The sequence below is a fragment of the Pteropus vampyrus genome, unplaced genomic scaffold, assembly GCF_000151845.1.
Source record: "Pteropus vampyrus isolate Shadow unplaced genomic scaffold, Pvam_2.0 Scaffold1, whole genome shotgun sequence".
NCBI classification, from domain to species: Eukaryota; Metazoa; Chordata; class Mammalia; order Chiroptera; family Pteropodidae; genus Pteropus; species Pteropus vampyrus.
In genome coordinates, this window is record NW_011888782.1 from 7,027,787 (window position 1) to 7,047,090 (window position 19,304).

At 38.1% G+C, this 19,304-nt stretch overlaps 2 protein-coding genes across 3 annotated transcripts in view; one reads left to right on the top strand and one right to left on the bottom strand.

The window, feature by feature from the left end:
- The window catches only part of EFHB (EF-hand domain family member B), an 80,356-nt gene extending 69,883 nt beyond the window's left edge, over positions 1-10,473 (bottom strand). The window contains exon 1 of the mRNA XM_011354883.1: positions 9,538-10,473. Coding sequence (XP_011353185.1) covers positions 9,538-10,473 — 936 coding nt within the window. The remainder of the gene's footprint in view (positions 1-9,537) is intronic.
- A 3,767-nt stretch (positions 10,474-14,240) lies between these two features.
- Positions 14,241-19,304, top strand: part of RAB5A (RAB5A, member RAS oncogene family) — a 28,630-nt gene continuing 23,566 nt past the window's right edge. Inside the window, exons 1-2 of one of the 2 annotated variants that reach the window (XM_011355946.2) lie at positions 14,241-14,655; positions 17,699-17,954. In XM_011355946.2, the coding sequence (XP_011354248.1) occupies positions 17,792-17,954 (163 nt within the window). In that variant the 5' untranslated portion in view covers positions 14,241-14,655; positions 17,699-17,791. Of the gene's footprint in view, positions 14,656-14,883; positions 15,198-17,698; positions 17,955-19,304 lie in introns of those variants that run through there. The other variant, XM_011356032.1, reaches the window with a different exon arrangement.

A 19,304-nucleotide genomic window follows, 5' to 3' on the forward strand; every position in this document is an offset into this window, starting at 1 on the left:
TATACCTCCTTTTCCTTTCCTGTCTCTGACTCTCTCACTTATGTGGGGGTTCCCATGCATATGTAGGTAATGAAATTTGGTTCTCTTGTTAATCCAACCCTTTCGTAAGGGGCATTTACATTTTACAAAGGAAATTATAAAGGTGTCTTCCTCTCTGCAGCAGGAAGAGAAGTTTGACTCTAAATCTCCTGAAACTCTTATTAATGGAGAAGGCATCAACTTAAATCTGCAATAACAAGCCTAACCCTGGTTTACCATGCTTTCCCTGGTAACCTCCTAACATTTTTCTTTGGTCTTTAGCTAAAGATGGTATTTAAGGTGGTAGTTTGGGTCATCTTGGAGAGTTCCTTAGTATCTCCCATGAGGTTAATAAACTTCTGTTTGTTTTTCTCTTGTTAATCTGTCTTTTCTCATGGAGGCCTTAGCCAAGAATGCAGAAAGATAGAGGGAAAGTTATTATCCCTCCTCTACAGTTTCTCCACTGAGCTTCACAACATGAATATGCTCTATTCTTCATAGCTTACATTTTAAATCTGTCTGTCCCATACATACTCTCCAAGTTGGGTGAAAATCTATTGTGTCACTTTTAATGTGGTCCAGTAAGAGTCAAAAGAAGAAACTTTTGTTTTATGTATGTAGATACAAATAAATGCATTAAGTATACAACAATACTTAGGCAAATAGCTAAATAAATAAATTATGGTACCTTCAAATGATATGCTATTGTTGACTCATTTAAAATGATGTATATAAATCATTTTTAATGATATAAGAAAATGTTCATTGTTGAATATGAATTCAAACAAATGTAAATTTGTATCATACAAATACAAATACAAATACAAATTTGTATCATACAAATAAAATCATAACTCTATGCAATACTCACAGAACACACAGAAAAAAAAGTTGTTCATTACGACTGCTATTTCTGAGTGGTAAGATTATAAGTGACTTTTGTTTTCTTCTTTGCTCTGTTCTCGGTATTTTACTACTATGTATTGCTTGATTAAGCAAAAGAAAGCAATAAGGGTTATCGGAAAGTCTATACACAATATCAAATAGAAGGAAAACAGCTGCAAGTTCACCAGACGTAAGAATGATAACCAAGTATATGTAGGTTGAGGACAGAAGCAGCTTTGATATCCAGTCCTGCTTGAGTCCTACTTCCTCAACTCTGAAAGGTGGCGTAGGGCCATCCTAATGACCTCCTTAAATTGAGAAAGAGAACAATGATCTTCTCTGAGGCTTTCTTTTGCCTCGGGAGTCTTTGCTATTAATATCCAGCTTCCTCACCCCCCAAATTAGGTCTAACCCCATTCCCCAACAAGCCCTAAAACACACTAGTACAGGGAACTCCTAGCAGAGACCTCAGTTACCACCAGTGGAAGGTGGAGCTCCTTAGCACTGTTTCCCAAACTTCAGTCCTATGAAGACAGTTAATATATACATTTTTTTTTTAATTCAGTTAGTAAAAATTTAAATGATGCTGGACCTTTACCATACTAAAGTACATTTTAAATCTTAAAAGGGAAAAGCATTTTGTGATTTCCCATTAATTTTACCTTGGAGGCTTCATTTGTTTGTTTGTTTGTTTGTTTGCTTGCTTATGATACTACACTATCCTTATATAAAAAAAAAACCTTATAGAAAAGTCTAGGCCAATTTTCATTTCTCTAAGTCTGTTTCTACTACTGACTTTATTCATAAAATAAAAGTTATATTTTTCCAAGGTTGGCAATCAAAGAAAAATCTCCATAGAGATAAGACAATGAGTTGTTGATAACATAAATTTTGTCTCCTTTCTCTTAAAGATTTCTTCCCAATTACCATCTCAACCGCAGATTGCTTTTAGAGGAAGAAGTGCTGCCCTCTTAATTCTTGGGTTCAAATTTACATTAATTCCCCACAATGTGACTAAGACTAGCCTGGAATAAATGCTTTAATAATGGCTCATAGATTTTTCAAAGGAGAGAGAAAAAGATAAAGTCTTAAACCCAGGGAGGAAAAATGAAACCAAATAATCTATTTGCAGGGTAAAGTCATCTACATCTTTGTGGCTCCTGCAGCAAGGACTCCCTATCTGATTTGTCACTCACTTCCACATAGTACTTTTTTAGCACCCACCACTCAGGACAAGCCTATGCTTCCCCAAGTTCAAGTCAAACATACAAATATGGCAAAAAGGCCATAAGGCTAGGTTCAAAAGTGATAAAAGAATGAATGGTTTTCTTTCTCTCTCTTTCTTTCAAAATTAATTTGTTCGAGTAATACATATTCTTCACTTAAAAATCAAAGGGTTTTAATAAAAAATGGCATTTCTCTGCCCTTTTGTACCTAGTCCTGCTTCTAGAATTGTCTTACACTTCAGCTATTTCTTCTGGTATTTATCTTCACATTCCTGTATAAGACCCTTATATTGCTATCTATTAATTATGGTAGAGAAAGCTATCACTCTCTTACATCATCACTACTTTCCCTCTCCCATCCTTTCAATAGGGTAACATTACAATTTTTGATAAAGCCAATAGTATTTATATTATCACAGATTGCTGTTCACTAATGAACCAAGTAGATGTACTATAAGTACGTTAGTTTTTTGCCAAGTATTGCCTATGCATTTGCTTTTCTTTTTCCTTAATGTGTCTGTTTCTAAATCTTTCCCAGTGCTCTGACTGATCTGTCGAAATTCTAAGGTCTTTTTGTTTGATTTATAAATTCCCTTCTACAATGCTTACTCTTCCTGCCTCAGTCTCAGCTGTTGCTCTTTGAGTCTGGTACACAGGTCTTGTCCTGGGAATTTTTCCTTTGCCATTCTTCACAGCTAGATTGCCCATTCTGCCCATCTATTCTTCCATCTGGGTTTATGCCTCTATTTCACTGAAGTAAATTCTTTAGTCATTCCCTAAGAAAAAATGCATAAAAAGGCCAATTTTATTCCTTGCATCCTTGAAAATTTCTTTATTCTGCTCTTACATTTGGTTAATAGTTTGCCTACATATAGAATACAAGGTAGCAAATAATTTTCTTTCTGTATTTTGAAGGTATTACGCCAATGTCCTTTAAAAGATGGTCTTACTGTTGAGAAGTCTGATGCAGTTCTGAATTTTGTTCCTTTGTACGTGACTTTTTCCCTCCTCTGTGGAAGTATTTAGAATCATCTCCGTGTCCCTAGTTTTCAGAAATTTCACAACAATATTCCATGGTATGAGTCTTCTTTTCTTCATTTGGCTTGATTTTTGCAATTTTGATTTGTATTCTTCAATTCAAGGAAATTTTACTGCATTTCTTTGATAATTTTCTACACCTTATTTATCCTGTTTCTGGAACTACTATTAATCAAATGCCTTCTAATATTACTAATCTTTTTCTTTTTAATGTCTGACAAATGTCTCCGACTTCATCCTCCAATCCTCGATTGAATTTTTATTTAGATTATCATATTTAAGATCTAAAAAGTTCTTTCTTCTTCTCTGGTGTTCTTTTAATAGTTCCAATCTTGTTTTATGGATGCAACATCTTTTACCTTTTTTGTTTGCTTATATTTTCCTCTGTTCTCTCTGTGTTTATAGTTTCTGTTAGCATGTTCTGGCCCCTCCCTTTCAAGCTGGAGTCTGATCATCATATTAAAAAGTTAGGCATGACAAAAGTAATTAGTAGCTCTGTGTCTGTCTTAGGCTGTTGACGCCTTTCTTAGAAGGTGATTAGATGATAAGGCAGCCTTTATCTTGGTAGAGTTCCCAATATCAATTTTTTTCCTCTGACTATTCAGGATTTCCAGAAAATAATAATAATAGTAATAATAGTTGCCAAATTATAAAGCACATAGCATGTGCTGGACACTGTTTTAAGCATTTTATATGTATTAATTCATTTAACACTCATAATGATTTCCATGAGGTCATTACTATTATCACCACCATCTCCACTGTGAGCAAACTGAAGCACAGAGAGGTTGACTGACATGGTTACACTGCTCATATTTTGGCAGATACCTGAACCCAAGCAGGCTGGCTTTCAAGTGTCTACTCTTAAGCATGATGTTCTACTGCCTCTCTACACACTGCCTGCTGGTGAGAGGGCTGGCTTTACTCCTGGCTGCTGGCACTCTGGGGACCCATGGGAGAGGAAACTAGGAAAACTGCAATACAGAAAGTACACTTTTGCTTTAAATGTCCCATTTTCATCTTGATGCTGCCCCCTTGCTTTATCTTGGGCTTGGTGTCTTTGATTCCCAAAACCACTTTGGGAAAATAAATCCACAGTTTTAGTGGAAGGGAGTGGTAGCTGGTGCAGACAGGTAGGGAGTCCAGGTAGCATAGGATGAACAGGGGAACTGGAAACCCAACTGAATACAGACTTTCAATTTTTTGTTTTTCAGATCCTAGCTTTACTATACCTTCTTCCAAAGGCCGAGCTTCTGGGGGATTATTCCAGGAAAATTGGATCATTTCTGGTGGAAATTACCACCTGATTTTCCTCAAACTTCACTTTATCTGACTCTGCAAAATCAGTTCTATATCTCCATCTTCCTATTTTCTAACATTTATTGAAATTTCTTAACTGTTGTCTCTTCCTCCATTTTCTTTTCCCTTCTGGTTTATTGTCTTAAACAACAACAGCAACAACAAACTATTTAGGCCTCAGAAATCATGAAATTAGCTTTGATATTACACTAGAATTTAATGTAAGGTCCCTATTCAAATATCACCAGTTAACCCTAACACTGTCCTTTATAGCAAAAAGAGCAAATCCAAGATCACAAGACAATTAGACGTGTAAGAGATTTATTAGGGGGAAAAAAAACTGTGAAAGATAAAGGAGGAAAAGTAGGTGGGGAGAGCTTCAGGCCATAACATCTGTGAAAGGAGAGAGGGAAGGAAGTATTAAGAAGGAAGAGCTTCTGACTACAGCACAATTCTGAGAAAATGTTGGACAGGCCAGTGAGTGGTCTTTGAGACTGGGTGTCCTGTTAAAGAAATCCTATGTTGAGTAAAACGAATCCAGTACCAGTATCCCTGCTGTGCTGTCATGGGAATGTGGATTGGTGAATACTGCAGTAGATCCAAGGGGGCAGCAGGTGGATGCTATCAATCAGCTATACTCCCCACAGCATGTCCTCTTGAAGGGGAGTATGAGCCAGACACCTTCACAGCCCATCGCATGCATAGCATTTAGCTGTGATGTCTCTTTATCATCTTCAGTCACAAACAGTTTCTAATGTTTGTTTTTCATGACCTTGACAGTTTGTTTGTTTTAGTACAGGCCAGTTAATTTGTAAAATGTCTCTCAATTTGACTAGTGTTTTCTTATTAGTTACGTATTTTTTGTCAGGGATATCGCAAAAATAGTGTTGTGTTCTTTTATCAGGGAGCACACACTGTCAATTTGTCATATTACTGGTAGAGTTAAATTTGATCAATAAATGAAGGTAATGGCTGCTAAGTTTCTCCACTATAAAGTTATTTTTTCTTTACAATTAATAATTATTCTCTGTTACTATCCAGTTTCTTGCTAAACTTTTACCTACTGTTTTGATGTCCATTGGTGATTCTTGCCTAAATCATTATTACTATGATGGTTACCAAATGATGACTTTCTAATTCCATCATTCCATCTACATTATTACTTGACATTACACTTCAAAGAAGCTCTCCTTTCTTGCTATTTATTCAACCATTCATGTATTTATATAGTATGGGCTCATGGATTTTTATGCTATTCAATAGTAATTTTATTCAATGCTCAACGTATAACAATTTAGACTATTGGGAGCCACTTCAAGCTTGTTTCTATGTCTCTTTAACATATCTGTATTATTCTTTGAGAATTTTCTTGTTGCTTTCATCTCTGTATCGCAAGACTCAGCTCAGGGAGCCAGACCAACAGTCAGTGAGCAACCACGAACATTTCACGAAATGAGTAACTGCAGAAACCCTTTAGACAAAGCCAGTAGCATAGCTTTTTGGGGTTCAGGTTCATTTAGCAAGTTGGTATTCAATGCCTCTTCTGTTATTTATTCTTAGTGGTTCTTGAAGGCCTTTTTACTTTTCTCATAGTCTTATATTCCTGATTTTAAGCATTCTTAACAAACTGGGAATGGATATAGGTGTCTTTAACTTGATATATCAGAAATCTTCAGCAAAAAAAAATACTTAATAGTGAAGGATTAGAATCATTCCCATTAAAATTAGAAAAGAGACCTTATTTTCAATATATTATTGATCACAGGCAGTGCAATGATATACAAAATAGAAATAAGTATATATACTAAAGAGAGAAAGACAAAAGTATCAATATGATCGTCTACCTAGAAAATACAAAAGAAAAATTAAGCAATTAAGACTAACAAGAGTTTAGCAAGGTGACCAGCTACGACAGTAAGAAAAACAATAAAAATAAAAAACTGGAGAAATTTTCAATCTCATTATAAACTAAATAAATGTGAATTAAAACGATGCCTAACAAATCATTATCAATTTTTAAAATTTAGTGGTATAATCTTTTAAGAAGAGATTTGGCAATAAGAACTAAGATAGGTCCATCCTTTGGCATTTGCTTAAACTCCATCCTAAGAAATATTCTAAGGCATATAAAAAGACAGATGTATACAGATGGTCATAGACTATTTTTATAGAAAAATCTGTAAAACATCTAATGCCCAGCAAGAGAGGGAATGAGTTAACCAAAGAATCATATATTGGCTTAAAGAAATACTGGATTTTATCATTAAAAGATCTTTAAAGTCTCTGTAATAACACTGAATGCGTATTAAATAAGTGAAAATCAAGACAAAATTTTTATGCTTGATGTAATGACTACCTAAAAATGCAAGAAGTGCAGAATACTCAGGAATTCAGACTCTTGAGTTGAAAGGTTGTGACTTCAAATCCCAGGGCTATCACTTCCTAGCTATATCACCTTGGCCAAATTATTTAATTTGCCTCAGTTTCCTCACTTGTAAAATAAATTTAGTAATAGTTCCTGACTCATAGGGTTGCTTATGAGAGCAAATGAGTTAATACCTGAAAAGCTCTGTGAATAGTGATGTCGATATAGTAAGCTGCCAATGTTAATATGAATGTAGCATAGTGCTAGTAGGCATTGTGCTAGGATGATAAGATTACGAGTGTTTTCTATTCTTTTTCTAAATTTTCTATAGTGTTATTATATTTGTTTTATTGTAAAAATGGATTTTTTAATATTAAAAATGATTTTTAAGAGCCTTATTTCTAGTCAATGCTAATCTCTCTTCTTGCCTCTGATCCCAGTTCCACTCACTCCCTCCTTATCTAGGATCTGGTTCCACCCATTATCTCCTTTGTGGCATCTCAAACTCCTCTGCTGATTCGCTAAATAAATAAAATAATTCCTGAATAGAATATTTACTTCCTTTTATTCATTGTCATATTTCTTAGAGGAAAAAATTTCATAATAGCTTTCTCCAATTCTAATTTCCTATTTGTTCTTCATTATATTGGAATTTGAACTCTACCTTCCTTACACCATTCTAACAATATTGCTGATTGTCTTACTGTCCAAAGCTAACTAATCTCTTTCCTATTTCCCCTATCAGAGATATTTTAACATTATTAGCCACTTTCTCCTGGACTTAGTTCCCTTGCTAAGACATTTAAAAGGAGGATGTGAGATGTAGGAGGAAGCAGAGGTTTTAGAATCGCCTGTGTTGGAAACCAGAAGCTATTATCCGCTTGTGTGTGAGATCAGGTCTGAAGCCATAGACTGCAGAACCAATCCAGAAAGGAGAAGCAGGTGTGGTCAAGTGAAAGAGTGGCTGGAGAAATCCAGTAAGGGAACCAGAAAGCAAAATAGGTCAAGGACAAAAGAACACCCTGAGTCCCAAGGGGAACAAAAAAGTCTGTAGACACAGATAAAATTCTGCAGAATCTCTATGACTATTTCAGCTGAATTGTACTCTCAAATCTCAGTGTGCAGAATCTTTTATTCTCATAATACCTTAAGAATGTTTCCTTTATATTCCTCAATACTACCCTCTCAAACTTACCTTTCTTCTCTGACTGCTCCCTCCCTCATTTAATCATCCAGCCTTCCTTCCATTTATCAAATATATATTTACTGAATGAGCATTATATGCCAGGTATTGTGATATGCCAATAAAGCTACATGATAAATAAGATAAAATTCTTGTCCTCAAGAACTCACCTATTGACATTTCTTTCTCTGACCACCTCATAAATGTGTTACCCAAGGTTCTTGCCTAGCCTTTCTTCTCCCATCCCCACCTATGGCTCCAATGGTCTCACCTTACCAACTGTCTCCTTGGCTTCTTCATCCAATATCCTGCAGATATCTCAAACTCAGGATGGCCAACACCAGATTCATTTGCCATCAAAATGAAAGAGAACATTATCAACCTAGAAACTCCTAAATCATCCATCAACTTCTCTTTCAACACATAGATCCACAAATGGATGGCAATTCTTAACAATATCATTTCCTTAAAAAAAGCTCTCAAAACTGCATTCTCCTCTCTATTCTTTCCAACTCTACATTAATTTCAAGCCATCATTACTTTGGACTAGCCTTCTAACTTTTTCCTGTCATCAATATCTTTCCCTTCCAGTCCATCATTACTACTGATATCAGAATAATCTTTCTAAAAGAAAATTTTCTTTCTTTCCATATTGAGATCCACCACTCCTTCTATATCCACATTTTATCTCTGCGCTTTGGATCTTTAGATGTCTTCCACATATTTTTTCTTCATCTCTTAACACCATGCTGACTAAACAGAATTGCTTCTATCTCCCACACACAAGAAGCTTTGGTCATGCTCTATATCTTTCTTTGCCCAAGATGCTCTAACTCTTTTTTCTATCTGACAAGTACTGACACCTTTCAAGATTAGCTTTAATGTTACTTGCTCTGTGAAGCCTTTCCCATCTCCTACAGAGCTCTCCAATCTTTCTATTGAGCTCCGTGCTTAGAGGTATATATTTATTATGGAAGAATCATGTTTGTTTTCTATTCATTTCAAAATTTATATAATATTTATTTTGTTATCTGTCTCCAAACACTGGAGTGAATGCATAAACCTAGAGAGTAGGAACCTTGTGCTCTTCCTTTCATATTGCCCTGTACCAGACATAATGGTTACCACAAGTCTGAAAGAATGAATAACTCACAGAATAAATAACGAATGGAAAAAAAAATACATGAATATTAGGATACAACATGTATCTCAGTGCAGGGATTTAGAAAAATGCATATTGAGGAACAAAATAAAGGTCAAAGGAGAAAACAAGGAAAAATCAAGAGAAATCATTAGTGTGCACAGAAAACAAAGCTGACATCTAGAAAGCGCGGCAGAGAATCAGACAATACCAGACAAAGGAACAGCTGGAAAGAGTCCAATAGGACAATAAATATCAGAATCCCAATGAAATCTTTGCAATTTGACTCCACAAATCCAAACAAGTCTCATCAGTTCATAATCTCTAGAAAGACCTGGCTATATATAGTAGTTCATTAGGAAAGTATTAGAAAAAAACTTACACTTGGCCAACAAGGCATTCGATCAAAAAACTTCCCAGAGTATATAGGTCTGATTCGATCTGGGGGTTCCACTCCTGGTTCAATGTTTTCATCCTCCTTTTCTTCTTTAGGTTGTTGGGCAAACTGGTACTCAGGAGGTTCTATCACCAAGCCCATTTGGGGTTCTGTATCCTTCATTTCATTTGGCTCCTCTGCTTGGGGTAGCCCAATGTCCACCTGCACAGGAGGATTCATCTCTGCACTGGGTTTCATCACCACACAAGTCGACTCTTTTTCCAGTTCCTGCTTGGGTTCCACACCCACAACTGGCTGCGTCTCCACTGAAGCCCCTAATCTTTCAGAGGCACTTGCCACAGGACCTCTCCTGCTCCCTAGAGCCTGTGGACTTTCACACACCATGCCCAAAGGAGGCCGTATTATCTTTCCAGAACATCCTGCCAGAAGACACTCATTTTCTAAGCCCACTCTTCCTGGCAGCATATCCAGTGAAGGTTTCGATTCCTGTGAGGATGAGACCCTGTTGACTCTTAAATTACTCCCCTCCATAAGGGTGCTAGAAATATTCTGTGTTTTTAATCTCATTTCAAGCTCTTTGCTCAATGGAGATTTTGTTTCTGGTGGTGCCATCCTCTCTTCATATTTATTACTAACCAAGAGGCTCTCCTCCCATGGGGGGCTTCTTTTTCCTAATCCCATCCTGGGACCCCACTCCATGGGAGATTTTGTTCCTATGAAGACGCTCCTCTCTCCTAAATCATCCTTTCCTTCATGGGTGAATCCGACCTCCATGCTCAAGGGAGATTTCCTCTCAGACGCCCTCATTCCTCCAAGGGCATTCATCTTTAAGGGGAAAGCTGCACCTGGCTCGAGGGAAGTTCCCAATTCCTTGGGGGGCTCCAACCCATGGGGGGACCCCACTCTCACAAAAGAGCACATCTCCTCCACTTTCCACTGCTTTCTGCCTACCACTTAACACCCAGCGGAGTTCAGAAAAAAAAGGAGATAGAGGTCTGTTTACACGGTTACCTAGGAAACGGGGGCGTGGCTTGGTGGGCAATTCTTTCACTGACGGATCCCCGCCCCTCTCTCTTCCACTTTCTCCTGTCTCGGATTTCTCTCCCTCCTCCCTACTCTCTCCCTCTCCTTCTTTCTTTCCCTTTCACTCCGATTGTTCCCTTCTCTCTTCCTCCACCTTCTTTACTAGATTTGGAGGGCAAGAAAATTTAAAGGATGTGGTCTTGAACACTAGAGCAAACGCTTAACAACTTCTCTTTGGTTTCCCAAGCAATGCAGTCCCTTTCGGATGGGTTCAGCCATTCGCATCCTCCTGGCCATTGACCTGGTGATCAGGAAATAAACACCCTTGTGCAAGTACATTCACATTGCATTTAGTTTTTTTTATTTTTTAAACACCTACAGCACCTGGTCTTCCTAGGTGGTCTCCTATCCAAGTACTAACCAGGCCCCACCCTGCTTAGCGCATTTAGTTTTTTTAGCGCTAAAGAACTATTTTAAATTCTGTAAAGTTATATTTTAAATTCTATAAAGTTATATTAGTCTTTGAGAACACACTTTAATAACTAGGATTTAAATAGCATTTAAAGTAAATATATTAAAGTTTGAGATGTGTTACACAATAATGTATATTGCATTTTTAAAATATTGTGGCAAATTCAAATTTTGTTTTTAAGTATGGAATTTTCTTCCAATTGGAGTTACATTCTGTCAGGTTTTGATGAAAGTGTATTTGGTGAATATTTGTCATGTTCTGCAGATATAGGGGACATAGAACATCTAGCTTAGAACTTGAAAAGAATCGATAGGATTCCCGTCTTTTTAAGAATTGCATGAAAAACTTGTAAAATCCAAAAATAATTTTAAGTGATTATGAGATAAAACTATGTACTGCAACTTTCTAGTTAATATAAATATTCTTCTCCCTCTAAGCACTTGAGTCAGTAATGTGTAAATCAAGGTATGATTGTATAAGTATTCATTCAGTTCTTTCATTTTATATCTATTGAGTCTCTTATGTCAGTTATGGGAATATAATGGAATATAAACCAATTCCTATTTCACAAAATTTATATTCTAGCGGGGATAAATCACCAAACGAATTAATAAATAAGGTCATTTCACATACTGACAACCGTTATGAAGAAAACAGAATGCTCTGATGTGGAGGGAAGCTACTTTAGAATTGATGTGCTCAGAAGTCAACTGAAGTCAATTGGGCAATTGGTAGATAATATTTGAGCTGAGGCTTGCATGATGCCCTGCAAAGACAGCTTTTTTAAATGACTGGCTCAAGTGTCTATAGCCTCTTTCTCACTGCCTTGCCACCGTGCCTACAATTCCTTGTTAGAATTACCTTTTGGTTTGTCTCCAGACCAGCCGAGTTAAAAGTAAATGTTACCATTCATTACCACCTATGCAAATATTTATTCTTCAAATACACAATGGAGGAAAGATACCTTGGAAGAGAAGGTCGAAAATATGGCAAAAGATATGGGGTACTGTGATGACTGAGAGAGGTGTTGGAAATTTGTGAGTGGGTGTTTAGAGATTTAAGGGCAAAGCAACACTAAAGACAGTGTTCATATCTTTGTGACTTTAAGGCCCATCCATATTGTAGCGTTCTTAAAAATTTATATCAACTAGTAGGATCCCACTAAAATGTAGACAATTGAGTCCTCATCAGCTATCTGGAGTTGGCGAGGGGCGCGGGGGGGGGGGGGGGGGGGGGGGGGGGGGGAGGGGCCGCGGGAAACAGGTACATTATGAGTGGCAATATAAAAGCAAACCTTTACTCCGCATTTCAATCTCACCAAAATTATTATTGGATCTTAGAAGTGTTAGCCACTGGAGCAGCACTCTCCCACACAAACATTACAACTAAACTATAAAATATTGTGGAATATATTTTTGAAGGTGAATTAAAAAAACAAAATTGGTAGAAAGAAATGAATGAAGAAGCAATATCCTAGCATGATGAAATGAATTCCTGGTAATTTATAACTATCAGTATCCATGTGCTATTTGTGAGCTCTTAGGTCAAATGTTCACCATTGAAATGTAAGTTCACAAGTATTTTGGGGGTCTCTATTATATCAATCAAAGGTCCTCTGTGAGGAATTGAAATGATGAATACAGTGTAAAGTATAAAGAATGGATTGAAAAAGCAAGAGTGTGCATTAATTCCAGTTTATGTACATACTATTATCGTCCAAGCATTGGGATTAGAATTTAGTTTGGGGGATTAGAGAATTGTTGGTGATAGAACAATGGTTTACGAGGGAAAGAAGGAAGAGTTGTAGATGATTCCACGATTCAAGTCCAGGTGATTAGGAGGCTATTAATACTAGTCACCAAAATGAAGCAGGTTTGAGGTGGTATTGGTTTAGTTGTGTTCATACTGTTGACATACCAAAACTGATGTGACATATCCTGTTTCCTGATTCTCCTAGGGATTGTCCAAGAGGTATAATTATGACTAACATATCACATTGGAACAACCCCATGGGGATAAAGTGCCACAGATACCATTTACGTATGACACATTATGCTCATCTGGTTAGTAAGTGGGAAGTCGATCCGAAAGACTGGCTGTTCAAGAGTTCAAATCATCTTCGTTGCATAACATTGACTGAGCAACCACAGACTATCTTACCCCATGTACACATCATAGACAATCAATATTGATGTCCTCACAACAGTGCTATAATGGTAAACTATATACTGGAAAGTAGCCATTATCCTGAGGGAAAATCAATTAACTTTTTACCAAATTACAAATTTGTTTTGTTTTGTTTCAGATGCTTGGCCAAATACTCTCTTGTGTGAGATTTATTCAAAGCAGCCTGTTTTATGCAGGTCTGCAGTGGAGGGTAATAAATGTTTTAGGTTCTTTCACTGGAATCCAGCTTGAGAATTCAGGTTCTGGGGCCAGCCTGCAGATTAAAATACGATTTCATCGCCAACTCCGCGGTTATTTTGGACAAGTTACACAATCTCTGTTCCTCAAATTCTTTAACTGTGAAACTGCACGCCTCATTCATTAATCCCATAAACATGATTGAAGACTCCTAGCTGCCAGGCACTGTGCTAGACAGTGGCGAGGACCACTTCGGATAACTCTCGCCCAGAGTTTAGCACGGTAACTCAGGAAGGGAAACTGAATAAAGCTATTATTTTAGGATTTGCCCCACCCCATCAAAACAGTAAACTCTCAATAAAAGCAAGTTATTAAGATTTCCTGCCTAAAGATTTCTTATCCTCCTCCCTGGAGTCAATACCAGTTACTGCCTTTATCGATCCACCCAGCCCCAAGGACATCCTGCTAGACAGTCCCCTCAAGCCCCATAGCCGGGTGGCCGGAGTTGGGACGTTGCAGTATAGGATAAAGGAGACCGTGAGCAAATATTCCCAGCGGAAACTTCGCCGCCGCGCAAAGGCCGGGCGCGACAAACACGGGTCCTCTCAGGGTTCCCCGAAAGCCGCGCGGTAATGGAGCTTTCCCCGCCCCCGGCTGCAGGGAACCCAAGACCGCCGCCCAGATAACAATGGCGCGGGCGAGGGAGGCGGTGGAATTGCAGGGGTCACATGACACACCTCACCGGCCCAGCGACCAGCTCTGACGCGGAGAGCTTTGAGAGGGGGCAGGGGAGCGGATGGAGCGGTCAGGCTGGCGACGACGGGAAGTGACGACGGGGCGTAGTTCCCTACGTGCAGCGACGTGGCGGCGAGGCCGGCGTCGGCCGGCGGAAGTGGCTCCCGCGCTGGGACTTGTGTGTTTGTGTTTTGGTTCGCGAAGGAGCCGGCGGCTGGCCTGAGGGGAGGAGGCAGAGGCGGGAGGAGGAGGGAGAATTAGTGGGAACTCGAGTGGCGGCGGCGGAGGAGGAGGAGGGGAGAAAGGGCAGAGGAAGGCGGAGCGGAGAGAGGCGGAGACGGAGCCCGACGGGGGTGGCACCACGGCACGAGCCCCGCACCGTCCAGTCTGAGGGGAGCGGCGCGAGGAGGAGACGTGCCGCCGCCAAAGCCACAGATTTCCCACTGGCTACGCCTGGGACCTGCAGCCACTAAGCTTCCGCCCCGCGGCTCCGCGTGCTGTGGTCTCAGGTAACCAAACCGTCTCGCCCCCTGCCTGGGGCGGGCCAGGACCCCAGGTTATCCGCGGTCTCCGGTCTGCCCGGCATTGAGTCCCCCGCCTCTTCTCCCTCACGCGCGGGAGTGTCCTGGACCGGAGAGCTGTCGAACGCGGCGTCTCGTCCTGCCGGCCCCGGTGACTCATCCTTCTAGAGGCTTCGGAGACCAGGATTTGTAGACTGGCTAAGGGAGCGACGGGTGTCACCCTCTTCCCTTCCCAAGATGGCGCCGTGAGAGAGTATAAGAGGCCGCGGTTCCGCCTGGCCCCTGCCCTGGCAGGCTTGGAGGGAGGGGTTTTCTCAGCCAAAGCCAGGCCAGATTCAAGGGAAGAGGACGGGAAAGATGGCCAAGTGGACTCGAGGGTCCCGCTTGTTTGGGCGATCTGGAGTTCGGTATTAGTTATTCAGGTGCTCTCCAAGGGGGAACTGGGGCCTACAGCAGGTGTGAATTTGGGAGCTCCGCCTACCTTCGACTTCCAAAGACGGGTAATGGAGGGAGGAAGGAGGCTCGTCAAGGTAGGCTGTCTAGAGACCCTTGTCTCAACTAAGGAGAGTGGTGAACCGCAGCTTTAAAGAACTCTAGACAACTATGCTGTTAAAGACGCTCAGTGGGTAGAGATCATTAAACCTGCTCTCAGCTGTTCTCTTCCGTGGAAGCTGGTTAGCCCTGAGGATTTTAGACTTTTTAAGCTCCAAACGTCATAATTCACGTATTTGGTTTTTGTCTTTTGCTTAAATGGAGTCAAAGTGTTGAATCAGTTGCCTTTCACTTAACTAGCAGGGAAAAAACACTTCTCCACCGCTGGTAATTCAGAATAGCTCAGGAACTTTATTTTTAATGTAAAATGGAATAATATGAGCTCATAGGGTTGCTGTAAGCAAAATTCATAGAATAGTGCTTGGCACAAAATAAGGTTTAGTAAATGTTAGCTGCTGCTGTTACAGTTTGAGCAAAGAGCACTCACAAAGACTTTATACAATACCAGTTGTTTTCAAAAGATTAGAGTTCATTTTATGCAAAATCTTTGTTTTGCAAAAGTTTCCGTAGCGAATACAAATGCATGTATGCAATTTTTAACCTTAATGTTATGCTCACTGTATATTTACAATTAAATTTAGGTTTTTTTTTCTCTCTTTGAGAAAAGATGGGGGACCATAATCCAATAGCTCAAAACCTTGGAAGGCAAACCTAATCATGGGCTTTTTTTTTTTTTTTTTTTAATGGGAATCTGATGTTATTCCTGAAATTTTGGAAGTACCATGAAAGTTCAGAGCATGCTGTTCTTGATGATTAATTTAATTTGCTGTTTGATAATCTGACGATTGTAAAGTATTTCAGTTTCAATTGCTTTTGTGTATAATATTTGAAGGTGTGTTGTCACTTTTTCAGTCTACATGGCATTCTATTTGATATTTGGTCATTATCTCATCAAAAGGCCTCTTTGCCAGTTTTCAGTCCCTACTATGTGTTAGTCACTGTGTTAGAGATTTTTTATATATATGCTCTCATTTAATTCTCACAGCAGCTATGTAAGTTAGGTACCCTGGAAATAGAGACTTGTAAATGAAAGATATATCTCCAGCAGAAATTGATATAGCCAGCCAGAATAAAGCCCCCAAATCTGGTATGTTTTTAGGGAGGTTAGGAGGGTAGATGTGCTGGTTGGAGCATTTTTTTATTTTTGAAAAAATTTTTTAAAGACACAGAAGTAGGGAAAATAGTATAAGAAACTATCACCTACCTTCGATTTTCTTATGGCCAGTCTTGTTTTATTTACATCCCCATTGTTTGGAAGCAGTTCTGACATTTCATCTGTAAATATTTAACCATGTATAACTAAAAATTACAAACTCTTCAGAGGTGCTGTTTTTATAAGGCAGAAGTGATTTTATTGTCTCGAATGTAAGGTCTCTTGGATATGTGAATGAATTGTCAAGAGAGTTCTTATGTAAACTCATTTCATGGAGGAGGCAAATTTCTTATGAGGTACCTAAATGAAATGTAATAGTAATTTTTAGGGAAGGAATCATCAGGTTTAATATTAGTAAGCACATGATCGGATTTTGGTTAAAGATGGGAAAAAACTTAAGATTGCTTTGTGACTGGATTGGGAAAGAGTTCTTTAAATGTTTACTAATTTCTTTGAGATTAAAAATTAGCGTCATTAGATAAGAAGACATAAAAGTTGCCATTTAGGCTAGTTTTTTCCAAATGTATTAAGTAGAAAATAATGATGTATTTAATTGATAGCCCAAAAACTCCAGAAAAGTATAGTAAGATACTAATAAGCTCACCGTAAGGAAAACCACTACTGTTAACACTTCCATGTATGATGTGCTTGAGCACATGAGGAAACAGTTTCAAGTCTTTTAGCTATTAGACACACAAACTTGGGAGCCTTAAAACATTTGTTGCTCCAGAATTACCATTAATTAAACAAAACCATGTAAATTTTAACAGAGACCTTTAAATAACAATAGCCAACATTTATTGAGCTTTTACATTCTAGGATCTGTTCTAAGAGCAGATCCATTCCAATTATTAACTTAATTTTCCTTAAAACTATTTTAACCCATACATGTGGTTCCAGAACTCGAACTCTTGAGTCCCCTCTCAGGTTGCCTAGGTTTGAAACTCAGCTCTGTCATAGAAACTATGTGACCTCAATTAAGTTACTTAACCTCTCTGCCTGTTTCCTCATTTTTAAGGATTGTAATACTCTAACTTTATAATTGTTGAGTGGCTGTGTTAAATACCTAGCAGAAAGTTGAGTTTTTAAATAAAGGTTAGCTTTTTAAAAAGCCCTGAAAATTACAGCATGATTTTAGGCTCAAATCTTATGCCTTTACACTATTTCTTTACAAAGGTAGTATAGTAAACTAAATGGCATTTAGTGTCCAATAGAGGTTATAATTGTCATAAAATAATATAGTCAAAATTTACTAAAGTAAATTTTAATATTAGATTCGTTTTACTGATTCGGATATTTAATTACTTCGTATTTGTTTCTTTATAGGTTTCTTTACCTCCAGAAAGAAAAAAATTGACACCTTGCATCCTGGAAGTTAATTTAAAAGACTGAAATTCGGGACTTCTTTCAAATTTGGACATGGCTAATCGAGGAGCAACAAGACCCAATGGGCCAAATACTGGAAATAAAATATGCCAATTCAAACTAGTACTTCTGGGAGAGTCTGCTGTTGGCAAATCAAGCCTAGTGCTTCGTTTTGTGAAAGGCCAGTTTCATGAATTTCAAGAGAGTACCATCGGGGGTGAGATTTTCTTTTTTCCCTTCATTTAATTGAATCATACATTGGCACAAAAGGCTTTGCAGTTCCAGTTGTGTGATGATAAATAATTAAATAGGTCACCGAAGAAAAGAGCTGTTAGCAGACCTCAAGCTTTAAAATTTACCTTGATTTTTGTTAAAATTTACCTTGATTTTTTGTTTACCTTGATTTTTTACATTTCGATTTCCTGGTTATCCCCAAGGTAGTTGTATGGAATCTAAAATGCAGATGTAAACATGAGTGGAATTAGTGTCTCAAGTAATAAGATTTGATTTGGTATCTATTTCTTGATAATGATTAGAAGCATCCTCAAATTAATACAAGTGTGTGCTGAATTATATTGACTTTAGAATGATGAAATTAGTGAGAATAAATAGTAAAAGGGTTAACCTTAAAAATCTAATTCTAAATAATTGAATTTTTTTAAAATTATCCTAATTTGTAAAATTCATTAAATTTTATTAACTTTATTTAAGAGTGCTCCTAGGGTGAGGGAAAAGAAAAAGTGAGTGATTAATGGAGAGGGACATGAAAGGAAAATGGGACCTGCAGAGAAAGATGAAAGAGAGGGAAGAAGTAAGAACTACATGCCTTGGTTTTGGTAGGACCAAGATGAGGGGAAAGTAAGATGCAGGATAAAGAGGAGGCAACTAACAGTTCAGAATTGGGGATAGAAGACAGCTTTAATAAGATTCACAATATTTTGCAAAGGGTATGCAGTACTATGTTTTTTTTTTTTCAGGTATAAATTTATTTTAATGTCATACATTTAAATAGTCGAACTTTTAAAAGATCTAAGATACTAGCATGTAGCAGCTTCTTAGAATCCATCTCTCTGAAGCATAATTTTATGCTGTGCCTAGTGGATGTTCTCAAGTAAGTATGCTTGAGAATTTTATTCATAGTCTCTTCCAGTAGGAGAAATTACAGAACTCTACTACCTCTTGGCTTTTCCCTACACATAAGAAATATAGTAGATAAGTGCTGTTTCCACTTTAATAGTCTCAGCAGTTCGTTAGAATTTGTCACCCTCTTATGTTTGTGTAATCATGTTACAGTGTTATATCATTTTAGTGTTTTATGTTTTTTATAATGGGTGAGCATCACAAAATGTAGTCCATATCATGGAGCTGTTATTTTGAGTCAGAAAATCTTGGTATTTTAAAAAGTTTAATGAACAATGTAGTATACGTTTTTTGTGGTTTCTTTTTCAGTAGATGTATATGTCTTGTTTAGTGATGAAATGATACCTCTCAAGGTTTAGCCTCCTCCAGAAAGCAAATTGGGCCAAACCTAGCGGGCCCACATGATAGGAAGAGCTTTAAAGACTGC